Below are 15,053 nucleotides of genomic sequence, written 5' to 3'. Positions count from 1 at the left end.
TGAACTTTCACCTATCCTTTCGTTAATATGAGAAATGATAAAACAAAATGTATGAACTGGTAACATCAGAGCACAGCACAGAATTATGCTATGTATTAGAAAGAGTAGCTTCTAGTAATTTTGTTTGTATTTGATAACTGGGACAAAATGCCATTACGCTAACTCTTGCTTTCTTTTCTGCCGGTACAGGAGATCCATCGTCGATTTGAAAATGCTCCTGACACAGCCAAGACAAAGGCTCTGCAAACTGTTATTGAGATGAAGGTAAATGATTGCATATAGGCATCAGTAGAGTTTGTTCTCTGGAAAACCTTTTCATATGAAAAGTGACTGTACTAAATACCATATACTTCTGTCAGTCTTCTAATTTAAAATAAGTATATTTATTTTATACTATTTTATTATCTATTATTATTTTATTTTTAATTATTGATCAGTGAAGAGACAGAGCTGCTTCATGACACAATAGAAACCTGCCTTCTGCCTGCCTGCAGCAGCATATACAGATTTCTTTCAGTTAACCAAGAGTTCATTGTATTACAAGGATGGGGGAATGATGGATTAGTAGGTTTTTATGATGATGTGCGTTATTTTCTTTTTATAGTACCAACATTTGAAATATTGCTTTGCGTTCTGTGTGTCAACAAAGTTAGCAATTTGCAGACTTAAAACTCACTTAAAGAATGGGTTGTATAGCTAGAAAGATGTCTGTATGTCATCGTAAATGTAACTTTTCTAGAGGAATTTGTGATTGAATTCTTAAACCCTTAACTCAAGTATCTAATGGAAGAATGGCAATTTGCCAAGAGCTCAGGAGCCACAAGTGAAGTATGTGGTTTACACAGCTTTATACAATCATATTTCATATTATATGGTCCATAAATTACATCAGGCAGGGTTTGGACAAATGCAGTTAAAAAATGGGAAACTGTCTTTGCAAACTGTTCTCTTCCATTTTCTTATTTTCCCTTTCTCCCTCCTTCCTTGTCTGTGCCTTTTTCTTTTATTTTCCTTCTTTTTTTTCTCCCTTCCAGTTGTTTTCATTCCATCTCAATGTTTTCAGTAGTCATTTCCCATCTTTCTACTCTGGAGCCTTTCACTTATCATCTTTCTTTTATTAGTCATCTTTGTGGTCCATAGTAATGAAAACTAATTGACCATCTGGTAACAATAAGCTGTCTTTACTATCAAAGAGGAACACTGGTATTTCTGGGAAATGATGCGAGAGACGAAACTAAGTACTGTTGTAAATTGCAACATACCACCTCACCTTACTACCTTTCTAATTTTTTGTTGCAAAAGTCTACTTTACCAATTTTAACTTGAGCATAAAAAATAAAGCGGGAGGTCTGGCTAGATATTCATAATGGTCCTTTAGAAAAATCTTTTCTCATGAATGAAAACATGTATATGAAAATCTTTCACACTTTTTTTCAGCAGTGCTTTGATTACCAGACAAAAGAAATTATGAAGGATTGATCTATGAAAGAATGGAGGATAGCTTCAAATCCTACCTGTATGTCAGGAAAGACGAAATATTTTGGAGAAATGAAACAAAAAAAATAGACTTCTTTAAGAGGTTACAGTTCATAAATACATATCTGTGTTCATGAGCGTGCATGAAGCTCTGTGTGCTGTATGAATCTATTCTTATTGTTCCTAACACATAAGACTTCAAAAGAAACAGTAAACCAAGTAGATTGAAAACCTCTCATTGTCCTGTAAAACTATGAGGATAATGGTAGATTGACTTTTTTATTTTTCCACATGTATATTTTTTTAACCGTGGAAATGTTTTATATGTTGTGGATATGAGACAGAATACTTGAAGGATCCTCTGATGCTTTATCCACTCAAAACTAGATTGTCGCATCTGTTCCTTGCTTATGGTGCTTTTTGTGTTCTCTATTTTTGATCCCACTTAAATTACTAGTAGCACAAACCCATTTTTTTGCCATTCTTGCAGCCACATTTTGCTGTTCATTCAATTAGAATTAAATTTCTAGCCATGTATTCTTTTAGAACTAAACTCTTGCTTTCCTGAAAGGTACAAAAAATTGAAACATGAGTACTTGAGCACTCAGTCTACACTCCAGAGGTGTAGACTGATTTCTGTAGGAACTTCAGAAGTAAATTTCAAGGGCAAGTACATGTCCAACAAATTTTTGTCTGTTTTTTTTTTTCACTCCAGTGGTATGTTAACTTTGTATCTAACTTTGTATCTTTATTTGTCTCTTCTAATCATTGTCAGGATTCAAAAATTTCTTCCATGGAGCGTGGCCTCCGGGATTTGGAAGAGGAGATTCAGATGTTGAAGTCAAACGGAGCTCTGAGCACAGAGGAACGTGAAGAGGAAATGAAGCAAATGGAGGTGTACCGTAGTCATTCCAAATTCATGAAAAATAAGGTATTGAGAAAATAAATGACAGTAGTAAGATAAACTGAGCTTAGCAAACAGATGAGAGACATTTTCATACTTCAGTAAGGAGTTATGGTCTGGGTTCCCGTTTAAGTGCTGGGAAACAGAATTTGTTTGTATTCTGCAATGAAGCCACTAAAATAATTTAAAAATATTTAAGATAATTTTAAAGTCAAATTTGAAAATATTATAATGATCGTTCAATAAGGTCAGCGTCCCAAATCCTACTTTTACTGTCACGTCTAACTTTCTTTTATTTCAGAAGGATTTTGTGTTTCTCTTTGGACCATTGCGTCTTTTCAAATGTAGTCTATTAAAAAAAAAGGGTGTTTCTTTTTGCAACTGTTGTACTATAACTAGGAAGTCTTTTTATTATGTAAGGGCTGAAAAGGGCATGAACTGTCACTATAACAGCTTTCCATTATACTCTCCTTCCAGTAGTCACATCAGAATGAGAGTAGATTCTACAACAGTGGTGGTGCCAACATTAATTTATGCTGTTGGGAATACAGGACAAATACAGCAGTGAGACATGTTGATACTCAGGCGTAAAGATGGACACTGGCTGCTGAATTGTCTGTAGCCAAAAGTCAATTCATTCTTTGTTTCTCCCAAAGAAGCGTTTCTCAGTCTTTTATTGGTCCCTAACGTTTTCTAATGAAGATTCAGGACACCTCGTACAGTAAATTTAAGTATATTGTGAGCAGTCCTGCTTTTCTTCATTAGGTTGTGTGTACTCTCTGCAAGCAGTATACAGTGGTGTACAAATCCCTGGAACAGAGGTTGAAAATCACTCTACTAGGTCCTAAACAATTGTAACCTACTGCATTTGTCCTGCTTGAAATTATTTGTCCAAAAAATAATGCTGGAGAAAGTTTCTTGGAGAAGTATTACTTGCCCTAAAGTAGAAACGTGTAATAAGTATGTGTTTCTTCCACTTCCCTCACCCCAGCTCACCAATTTACCTCAAGATAACCAGACCTGTTCTTTTATTCTTTTGCCTTTATCCTACAAAGTTGCTTCTAGGAACTGAAGGATACTCGCTTCAAATTAGGAATGGAGGGATGATTTTAGCACCTCTTCCTTCCATCCTTTCTTCTTTCCTTCTTTCTTTCTTCCCTTGTTAGCAGCTCTTCAATTTCCCCTTCTCCTCTTCCTCTGTAGGCCTATAGATCTGTTCAGCTACTCAGTATCTGGATGTCTTCCGTCTGCTGTGTCTGCTTGTTTATTTTCCTGCAGAAAATGTGTTCCTTTTTGATAACTATTCACTCATGACTGTTAGCCAGCTCCAATCTTGATATCTTGCTGTCTTACCTCATTTTTTAATTGCACAACATTTATTTTTTCAGTATTGTGTTGCATAGTCATCTGTGGCTGTATCTGGACAATTAACTTTATTTCTATTAAATTGAAAAATGTCCCTTTTCCTGTCCTAATTTCCTCATGAATTCCAGTTTCAAAACCGCTGGGTCAAGTGCCCCGTACTTGACATATATAAACATAACCATAACTATACATTTTTGTTTCATAATCAAATTCTTGTCTGGCAGCCTATGAAATTACAGGGACAGTAAACTTGAGAAGACCTAACGACGAATGGAAGAGAAAATGAGTGACCAGTGTTCATCCTTCTGTTCAGTTCTTTGTCACTTTTAGTTACTTGGATTCAAACAGGCTAACTAGAAGTTGACAAATGATAAATATTTTAAAAGCATAACAATGTCGTGACAGGTAGAGCAACTGAAGGAAGAGCTAAGTGCCAAAGAGGCTCAAGGGGAGGACCTGAAAAAAAGAGTGGCTGGTCTCCAGGCCGAGGTCTCTGCAGTAAGATTTATCTTTTGTGTGCAGTGGCCATTCACTGGGGCTTGCTAGCTCTCTGGCTTTCGGGGTAGCTTTTCTTCTCTTACCTTCTTTACGACTTGATGTAACAGTAGAATTAACAGCCTGCTCAGCCTTCTAGCTGCCTTTTTGTTCACATGGTTTTGGTGTCCATAACATCACTCTTCAACTGACATCTATATTTGTTTTGTTACTATTTCTTTAATGGTATGACCTGTTTTAGCAATAACATATTCTTCTCTATCAAAGCAGATTTTCAAAAGTATTCAGCACCCATTTTGGGCCCAGATTTTCAAGGAGATTTGCTTTCCCTAGTATAACAAAAATAACTTGAAAACATGTGCTGAACCCTCTTAACTACGTTTCACAAAAAATAACCAAAGCCGGATGCTGAACGCTTTTTAAAACTGATTGTTTAATTTTACCAGCATGAATTTAGGTTATTCCTTTGCTATGAAATTAATGCATTTGCTGAGTGATCATAGCATCTCTCCGAGAAGAGAGACGTGAGCACTTAATGCTGCCTTAACTTCCCTTGCAACTTGGAATGGTACGCGCTGCATTTTTCCTAAAGTGCTTTAGCACATTGGCAGTGTGGGTTTACAGCTCTGAGATGGGGATTTCCAGAGAGAATCATCTTAGGGTGCTACTTAGGAACTTTAATGTAATGAAATGTGGTTGTGTTTAGATGAGGGCATTTCACCAAAACACAAGTGTTTAGGGTACACATTTGTTCTGAGATGACCTCAAAAAGGATTTATATTTTCAGAGAAAGACCAAACTGGTTTGAGAAAGTTTTAGTATAATTCAGGCTACCTACTAGTTGAAAAAGTTTGTGTCATCTGAAATTTTTAAGGAGGTTTTTGTGTTTAGACACTCCAGAAAACATAACTAGCAGTAAATAGTTCATCTCTTCCCAGCTCTTCTGCTGTGCCTAGCAGTATTGTGCAACTGGTTGTATTGGCCAGTAGCTGACAGCAGAAATAGGGCTGCTAGCATTAATACTTTCCTATCTAACTTAAATAGGTGGTGAAATCATTCTGTGGACATACTTGCTTTTAGTAAAAATATGAAAAAAACAACCTAGTATGATTGAAGTAAGTGAACAATAAACTGTTGAATAGTTCTATAACTTAAATTCTTCTCGTACTTCTTCCCATTATTCCATTTTAAAAAATGAGTTTGCGTGAGGTTTTTTGAGATACATGTCCTCCTTCCACTCCCCTTCTTTATCTCACCACGTATGCTGTTTCACACTGGAACACAGGAGTCCTTGATGACATCTTTTGATGCTACTTTAATATTCTTCAGTAAAGTTTTCTTTCTTTAATTGCCCATTATTGAAACAGTGTTGTCAAGATAAAACCACATTTACCCAAGCTTTTCCTCTCAGTTATTTCTACTAGTATGTGCATTGATTCTAATTAAAAAATAAAAAAAATTATAGCTTAGATCAGTTTAACTTTGTTCTTGACACATTCCCAAAAATGGAAGATGACCTGGACAATTTTTTTAGTGTGTGATGTCCTTTCATTTCTGTTTTGAAGCATTGGAAAACATACTTTTAGGATTGAGGGATTATTTTTTTTAATGTCACAAACAAAATTGTTAGAGTTAAAAAAGGGAAAACTGTTTAGTCTTTAGATTTCTGTCCACTTTTGCTATATAACATGTAAAACTAAAATACTACTATTTTGTTCTGTGAGATGTATCAAAGACGAACTAGAAAGTTGGTTATAAACTTGGACGTAAGTCTACATTTAGACTTCCCTGTCCTCTTTAATTTTATTTTTTTTTCTTCAGATTTACATCAAAATTGTCCGGTAATGATTGCACTTTAGAATGAGATTTCATCTCATTTCAGTGCTTAATTTTTAACATTTCTTACTGTTTGTCTTTGAAAATGAAAATCTAACCTACATTTGCTAAAATAAATTGGCATTTCCATACTGATTTAATTCACTAAATTAAATCTAGGAGATTACTCTCAACAAAGTGCAATTCCACAAACAGTTTTCATGTTGTTTTGATGTATATTTGCATCTGCTTTAAGAAGCTTCCATAAATTGAAAGGTATTTCTTAGAAGATTGAAATGCTGGTTTTGTAAATTGTGGGAAAGGTAAAGGTGTCTTTATATACTCTGTAAGCATGAGGCTGGATTGATAGATGGAGAGATGAATGGAAACTCGCTGGTTTGACATTTCAAAGTAAACATCAGGTTTCTGAGAGAGACCTGTAGGTATCTCATCTTTTCTGATATGACAGGGTAAGGGTACTTTCTCATTACAGTTCTGTTCCATCTTCATTAAAAACTTATCCCTGCTAAAAAGAACCTCTCCTGAATAATTGATGCTATTGCTCCCCCCTCTTTTTCCTTGCTCATGACACAAATTTTTGCTGGTCTTACATTCAAGATAACTGAAGTCTTTACAATTCCACGGGATAAGTTTAGAGTACCATACTGTTTGTTGGTAGTTACGTGAATTTATAGTTATTTTTGTAAGGAAGGTATAAATTATTTTTTTTCTTTGCCCATCTTTTCTTTCTTTTTCAGATTGGTCAGGTGAAACAGGAGCTGTCACGCAAAGACACAGAGTTGCTGGCCTTGCAGACAAAGCTGGAGACCCTCACAAATCAGTTCTCTGACAGCAAGCAGCATATTGAAGTTCTGAAAGAGTCTCTTACCGCTAAAGAGCAAAGAGCTGCCATCCTTCAGACAGAGGTGAAATGGGCAATTTTGTACTTATTGACTTTTCATAGAGCAAGAGATACAAAGCATCATTTCTTTTCTTCTTGCTTAGGTTATACAGTCCCGTAGCCATTCAATACTGCGTGTTTTGAGCACCTTGTATCTTCAATTATTTTTGAGACTTGATCATAAAGACAAATATGTGTGTGTAAGCGCACACATATTCATCCGCACATGTGGATGAATACACACCTGTACGACATGCTCCACTAGCATGCAGTCATTAATATTGTTTTTCCTAGGTACAGCTAAATTGGAAGTTGCAGTGCCTGGGCTGGGAGGGGGATATATTTTCAATGATGACCTTGTAGCTAAAAGAGAGCAGAGAAGGGAAGAGCGTTCCAGTAGTATACAACTCTCTGAGGCTTCACGACTACTGTCAGCATGTACGGGAACTCTTGTATGTAAGCCTGTGCTTACACCTGAAATATGGGCTTTCATGTTTTGTGATGCATATTCCAAGATAAAGGAAAAGTATTTTCAGAACTGTGTTTCGATAACAAATGCTTAATCCCATATTCTGTAAGACACAAGTGTAGATCTGAACATCAAATGCGTAATAAGTATAGCATAAATTTATTGCTTCTGGATGTTCTTGAAGAACAAGCATGAAATGTACGGAGACATTTCAGTCCCCTGGCTTGGAAAATTGCAGTGTTAGTAGAAGTCCAAAAGATGGCAGTCATGCATCAAAAAAATATTTGTGTTGTTACAGCTAGAACAGCGAAAAGCCTAAGGAACCGTGAAGTAGGCATGCAGAAAATTTATGGGTAACACTGGTAGAAAGGTTCTGTATTACAAGAGTGTAAGAGAATTTGTTTGACCTTTTTACCCTCATGTAGCTTTCCTTTGGCCATGTTCAGTGAACATATGGGTGCACATGGCCTTGTCCACATGCGGAAATCAAGTCACCTAGTAATTATCTTTTGATGTTCCAAGATGGCTTTTATTATTGTTCTCAGACTTATGTAGAGGTTGAAATTGCATTATTCAGTGTAACTGTGAAAGTATGCTAGTTTACAATTGTAAACTTCTCGTTAAATTTGTTCTTTTCTTTTTGCTAATCAGGAATGTGCCCTAGTTTTATATATACATGTTTATTTAAAAAAATATTTACATTTCAAAATATGATTGGAAGTATGTATTAGGTAAATAAACATTTTAAAATGTAAGTTGCAGGTTTTCATCCATTACAGTGATTGAAAAGAATATAGATGTACTAAGTCACTGCAGTATTGTGACAAACCTACAAAGCTGGAAACACATTTCTCTTCTTACTTTTAAATAATAAAAAGCAGCACTTTTCTGCCTATGAGAGACGAAGTTCTTGAAATAATGTACTTTATTAACAAGTTAAAAGACTTCAGTAGATGGTTATAATTGCAGCTGTTATGGTAGCTAAACGTATTTATTCAAATGAAATGTATGGAATTTAAACCAAATATTTAAAAACATGAAGTCTTTGTTATATATCATTGATAGATACTCCTGATAGTTATTCAGAACATATTGATTTTATTTTAGTTGAAGGCCAAAGTAATTTTTTAATATAGAACATTATTCTGCTCTCTAACTTGTAATACTACTAAATAATCATTGAGAATATTTGCTCTTCACTGGGTTCTTCCAAATGAGATTCTCGTAACAGCACAATACAAAACCAAATTGGATTCTTCCTCCAAAATGTTCGATCTCTTTTTTTACTAATAAAAAGTGGCTGAAAGGAGGGGAAGGAGAGGGGAGGGAAAGACAGAGATATATTTTCTACTTACTGATTTTAGATTATTCACATAGTTTGCTTCCAGATATTGTAGGTGAAACGTAACAACTACAGTAACAGCGAAAGATGATTTTCTGTCTGTCTTTCAGTAAGGAGTTGCTGTGGAGCTAAAACATTAATGCTGCTGTTTTAGAATGATGTTTTTGTGATAGATTTAATGGATTCAATACAGTCTATCATGTTCTCCACAATAAGATGTAGCAATCTGGTATGGATTTAACACATATGAATTGTTGTTCATATCAGGCTGTTCCGTTGTATCAGAGTAGATATTTAGAATGATCCATTTATGTTCATGAGAATTTATGTAATTCCAAGAAGATATTTATACTTTTTGAAAGATAATCGTATCTTTTTCATCCTTGCTGATGTTCTTGACAGAAAGCTCAACAATTAAGTCATCATACTCAGTTACCTTTCTTCTGTCTTCACAAGTGATCGTCTCAAGTATAAGACTGAAACTTGTTAATGAAATACAGTGTTGAGATGTTTGTTGTTGCATCCTGTGATGTATTTTGTTTTTTAAAGGAAAAGGTGTCTTTCTATACAAGAGTTTTCACTAGGAATAGGGTAGGAATGTGCGATCCTGCCTGGCCTCACTTGTTGACAGCACTGGTCAGTGTTAAAACATAGCTAGCTTCTCTCAAGGCACCTAGAGAGAGTTGTGAGGAGGAGAAGTGCATTTTTTGTCATATATTGGCAGACATCTTCATAGAGGATTGGTATTTTAAAGTCGTATTTAAATAAACATTTTGAGAGAAAAGAGCGTACATACCTTCATAAGCCTCTGCCTTTTAGTCTTCTGTTAAAGAAAACTGCAGGTAGGTGGGGAAAAGATATTGGTGTAATATCTCAAAAATAGATTTGCCACCTGCCACACTAGAAGTGCAAAGAACAGTGAGCTGTTTGTAGGGCGTTTATCTTGAGGGCTATTGGGTGGAGAGGATATCGTGGTTAACTTTTCAATTTGTGAAGGAACCTTTAAAAATAGCTCTAAAAATGTGCAATCTCTTTGTAAACAAAACAAAAAATAAATCAATGTTTATTTTGGAATTAAGACTTTATCCATGTAAAGTTTGTGTTTTGCCCAATGAGCCCTTTAACTTAGGTCAGTGCCAGAGGGTATGTGGCTTCAGTGGGAGTTTAAATTAATCAGTGAGAACATTCCCCTTTGTTTTTGTATACTGTCTAAGCTGGTATGGTTCTGTAATTGGTCTGTTCAATATGGTACATTCAGATTACTATTCAGTAGAAAAATGAATCTAGTCCTCTGGAAGTATTTTATTTGCTCTGAATGTCTCGGCAGAACATAAAATTCTCTAAGGCTCTGTCTTTACTGGGGCTTGTACTGGCATTTTGAAACTATAGTAGACTCTCCCAAATTAGAGACAGTTAGGGAGTAGGTCATGCTTAGTGAGGAATGTGTGAATGGGAGCTGGGTGTCTCTAACAAGACTTGGTAGCACCAGCTACATGAAGATCTATGCTGACACCTGCAAACATTAAGCTCAGCTCACAGAACTGAGTAGCTGTGTTTAGGTATTTAATACCTTGCGCTAGAGATTGTGGATGAACAGTCGAACTGATTTCTGACCTGAGCAGGCCCTGGAAGCAGCACATCTGTCCTGCACTGAATTTATAACCTTAGCAAGAACCAAACAAGCACTGCACAAAGCCAGGTGTGTGTGCCTCTGCTCCACGGCATGGTCATGTAATCTGAATAAATTGTCCAGATAACTGGGAGCTGTATGTTCATAATGAATTCATTCTCAGTTCTTCTACAGACCCTACTGGATATTGCTACAATTTTATTAGGAAGGTGAAGTGTCAATTTTACTGTAATTAATAAAAAATATCAATTTCAAAAATAGAGAATTAAGTCCTGTCAACTAGCACTGCATTCAAAGTCAGTCAGTAAATATAGCTTTTAATTACAGACTGCTATCAGGAAAGCAGCTTAACTCTTTATTGTGTTTGTATGGTGTGTTTGCTTTTTAAAATGAACTCATTTGAGGTACTTGGAGACTTCACATAGCGATATCTACAGTAGGATAAAAGCAACATTTCACCTCGCATACCAAATATAATTTTATGTCTTCCTCTGTGCATGTCTCATTTATCTTTGAATTCTGAGTGCTGACATAGATAGAATTACTTCAACATCTACTTTAAAAAGTAGTTGGCTCTTGTTAGAAACCATAGCAAGCTCTAAATACGTATTTCAGGATTGATATTCTGCCTGTTCCTTTTCTGCCATTAATGTAGTCATCCCAACAGAGGATAAAGGTTTTGAATTTTGCCATTACAGGGAAATAAGGGCTTGGATATAACATATGGGAGACTGTACCTTCTATATAACTGAATGGAGTATGGCTCGGTTCACTGATCTAAATCAATAGTTCAGCCATGATTTGAACAGCAGGTGGCAGGTAGATGGGGAGAATCAGTCTCAGAAAAAGACTAGAGCATTGTTTTTTCTAGGCATCACTGACATCTTCTTAAACCTGAGTGGGAATCACCAGTGTCATAAAATCACAGAATCACAGAATGATAGGGGTTGGAAGGGACCTCTGGAGATCATCTAGTCAGGGTCACCTACAGCAGGTTGCACAGGAATGCGTCCAGGTGGGTTTTGAATGTCTCCAGAGACGGAGACTCCACCACCTCTCTGGGCAGCCTGTTCCAGTGCTCTGCCACCCTCAAAGGAAAGAAGTTCCTCCTCATGTTTAGATGAAACTTCCTGTGTTCAAGTTTGTGCCCGTTGCCTCTTGTCCTGTCACTGGGCACCACTGAAATATCCTGATTGCTACTGTACAGTGAGGGTGATGGTAAAAGTGAGAAAAAAGATGTGTGCAACCTAAGTCCTATTGACTCAAGCTCCTGAGTCAGTTCTGAAACTCACTGTGGACTTTTGAAATTTTAGGGATTTCCCTAAGACTGTAATCTAATTACAGAACATAAGATTTTAAAAGAGGTTTAAGAGTAAATTTAAATTAAATATTATGTCATTTATTGTGTTTATTCTAGTACTCATTGGAGCTACTAATGTTCTAGTTTTCCTTTGAAATTTAGAATTCTACATGCTTAACGTATGGCTATACATATTAGGAACAGAGCCACAGAGTAGTGTTTACTGCTACTGGAACATTCTGTGAAGACAGATCAATGGTTCCCAGTGCAGCTTTTTACACATGGTTCTTACAGTGAAGAAATTTAAATCTTATGTATGGTACCCAGCTGAGAAGAGGTACCTGTTGTACCTACACATAGGAAGGCTATTGTGTTGAAGGTGACAATAAACGCGCTTATTTTGCTAAAGCTTCACAAGAAATTGGATGTTACATGCAGGTCAAGTTAGCAATCCCATTGTTATACGGAGGACTAGCAATTGCCTGAGCCGTACTGTAAGATTTTACTTGCTATGCATAATTAAAGACATGGCAGTCTATTACTGTGAAAGCACTTAGGTTAACCCAGGATTAAGACAACACCATCCAAGACGCAGAAGTCAGGAGAAAGGGGCGTCAGCACCTCTGTAGCTGTTTGCCTAGTCGTTTCCATGTGCAGAGAAAATCTTAAGCTGACTCTGTTGAAGTTGGCATCACCTGACTCCCACAGACCTCAATTCTTGTCACTGTGGGAGGATGCCATACATAAACCAAGCTGACATGAATAAACAAGTGCAGTGTTCTGCCAGGAATAGTGCTAAGGTGATGATTGTGTGTCCTGCCAGCCTTTGAAAATATTCTTGAAAGTGTTTTCTGTGGTTTCCTAGGCAGGGACCTCACACAAATAAAACCAGGAATGCAATTTACCCCAAACCGTAAGCTAATATAGAGTTCAAAGAGAATGATCAATCAGAAAATGGAAAGCATTCTGTGGATAAATTTCTGTTTGCAGATGTTCTCTTTTCACTTAATGCTGTGCTGTAGGCATCTGGACTGTCTCAAATATTTTGCAACACAACTGTTGAGAGTCTGTGGATTTGCTTGTGAGGCAGATTTTCAGTTTCCCTTCAAGAGCGAATGAAGGTGACTCTAAGCTTTAATATTAGAGATATCCAGAGAAGAACATACCTAATCAATCTATAAATCTGTGTGTTTTTAAAAAGAAGACAAAACCTGATCCACCTGCTAAACTTTTCATTACAAACACTAGCAATTCTATAAATCATATTTGGGTAGTACCTGGTACTCTCATATCACTGCAGAATATACTCCATGCCCCACTTGCTGGGTGAGAGGTCAGGAATGTGATTTTAATAACGTATGTGTAAGTGAGAAGGCTCCAGACGTAGAGGTGGCAGCGGGATTGCAGTGCTGATGGGGAGAGCAGGGCAGTTCTTTTTCCCCACTGGCGAGTGCTTATTGCTCTGTGCAAAAGGAATTCGACAAAACAGCAAAGGATTTTGTGGGCGTAACATACTGTAAATGTAGAGCCTTAGAGGCAACTTTTCCATTAGCAAATCAAAGTAGAGTGGAATTAGAATAACACATTAAAACTAAACGTTGCTCAAAATACCGTAAGCATAGTGACTACATAAATTCTTTCCCCAGCTGGAGTTGTCCAAGTCATCTTTTCATGTCTCTGTGCTAGCCTATGCTGTGCAGAAGGACCAAGAAATTCATTGATCACCCTGTTTACTCTGTGTGACTGATGTCCTGTAATGGATTCAGCTAACAGGAACCAAATCTGATACTGTCAAATAAGATTAGCAGCCAAGCTGGCAGATTTGAGCTCTGTCTGAATGCTGAGTGGATAGGGGTCAGTGGGTTTCTTTGGTATCTCGAGCAGGTTGGTGGTGTTGGATTTCGTATTCCACAGTGGTCTTTGAGATTAGTCTGTGCTCTGTAGTGACCTTTTTCTCCTGATTAAATTTATATTCAGATAGCTCTGATTCCTTCTCCCATTCCTTTTGTCTTGTGAACTCTGCGTTTTGTTTGTGTAAGAGAAATGCAGAAGGAAAAGCAAAAGCTTCTCAACATGCAGTTTTCTAGTTTGAGGATACCATAGAATTCCCAGAGTGTGTTTCTAAACTTACTGAGGCCCTGGGAGCTCTAAGTATGTTTATGTGTCCAAATTGCACCCACAATACCCTGTACTGTGTCATTTGTTCCATTTTGTCTTTAATATAAAACTGCATCCTGCTGAAAACGCATGTTATGTTTAAACTATTAAGTTGCTATTTAAGCCAAAATATTCTTAGCCATCCTAAGGTATCCCTCTTTCCATGTTTTGATCTGCAGTGACCACAAAGACCCCTGCTTTCATTACCTCCAGGCTGAGCTAATACTCTGGTTAAAACCTAGAATACCAAGTGACTGTTTGGTACTAATAGTCAGTGTTTAAATCTCTGAACATCAGTAATGTTTCAAATAAAGGGGTCAGTTTTCCTACATTTAAGAGAACTTCTCAACAACACATTGTGTTGGCTTCTACTTTGATGAAAAAAATTCCAGATTGTATCTTACAAGACTGAGTTATGTTAGAAGTATGATTTTAGATTTTCCAAGAAGGAGTTTTAGTCTCATATAATTTGGGAGTAAAACATTTGATTATTTTTACTGTTTAGTCTACTACCATTTGTGATAACTGTTTTATCACAAGCTTATGCACATTGAAGTCTTAAAGTAAGGGATGTTAGTTTCCTCAATCTGTTTGTAATTTGACAGCAGTCACTCTCTTGTGGAAGTATAGTTTAACTTTCCTAAAATTTCTCTCCTTCAGTGCTAAACAAACCCTGTGTCTGCATGTCTGAATCTAGGTGGATGCGTTACGATTACGTCTGGAAGAGAAGGAGACTATGCTAAATAAGAAGACAAAGCAGATTCAGGAGATGGCAGAGGAGAAGGGGACTCAAGCAGGAGAGATCCATGACCTCAAGGACATGTTAGAGGTGAAGGAACGCAAAGTTAATGTTCTTCAGAAGAAGGTAAGATTGTAGAGGTCTGAGTCAGATACATGTCTATGATGCGTCTCAATTTCTAAGTGTGTCAAAAAGGCTGAACTAGAATTTACATTTTGGAGATTAATGATTGAGTCCATTCATGTAATAGAAAATCGGTGAACGATGAATTTCAGTTAGAAGTTTTGAACAAAAAAATGCTTCCATTTCACCAGTAACAATGACTGAAGTATTTGTAGGAGGTCACATAATTTAAAAAATAATCCTTTCACACCCACAAACTTAACAAAGCCATGCTGATTTGAAGCGTAGGGCACTGGATGAGTGTGACTTCAGTATGTGACTAAATGAATGAGGGGTT

The 15,053-nt window shown here is 36.7% G+C and overlaps 1 protein-coding gene across 9 annotated transcripts in view; it reads left to right on the top strand.

Annotated features, from left to right (window-relative positions):
• ERC1 (ELKS/RAB6-interacting/CAST family member 1) overlaps positions 1-15,053 on the top strand; it is a 304,845-nt gene that overhangs the window by 80,873 nt on the left and 208,919 nt on the right. For 6 of the 9 annotated variants that reach the window (XM_054188994.1, XM_054188990.1, XM_054188991.1 and 3 more), the window contains exons 4-8: positions 190-264; positions 2,252-2,407; positions 4,151-4,234; positions 6,814-6,981; positions 14,552-14,719. In XM_054188994.1, the coding sequence (XP_054044969.1) occupies positions 190-264; positions 2,252-2,407; positions 4,151-4,234; positions 6,814-6,981; positions 14,552-14,719 (651 nt within the window). The remainder of the gene's footprint in view (positions 1-189; positions 265-2,251; positions 2,408-4,150; positions 4,235-6,813; positions 6,982-14,551; positions 14,720-15,053) is intronic. The other 3 variants (XM_054188992.1, XM_054188999.1, XM_054188998.1) reach the window with 1 other exon arrangement.

Source organism: Rissa tridactyla, chromosome 1, assembly GCF_028500815.1.
Source record: "Rissa tridactyla isolate bRisTri1 chromosome 1, bRisTri1.patW.cur.20221130, whole genome shotgun sequence".
NCBI classification, from domain to species: Eukaryota; Metazoa; Chordata; class Aves; order Charadriiformes; family Laridae; genus Rissa; species Rissa tridactyla.
The sequence above is the reverse complement of the archived record's forward strand: the minus strand, read 5'-3'. Positions and strand labels throughout refer to the sequence as shown.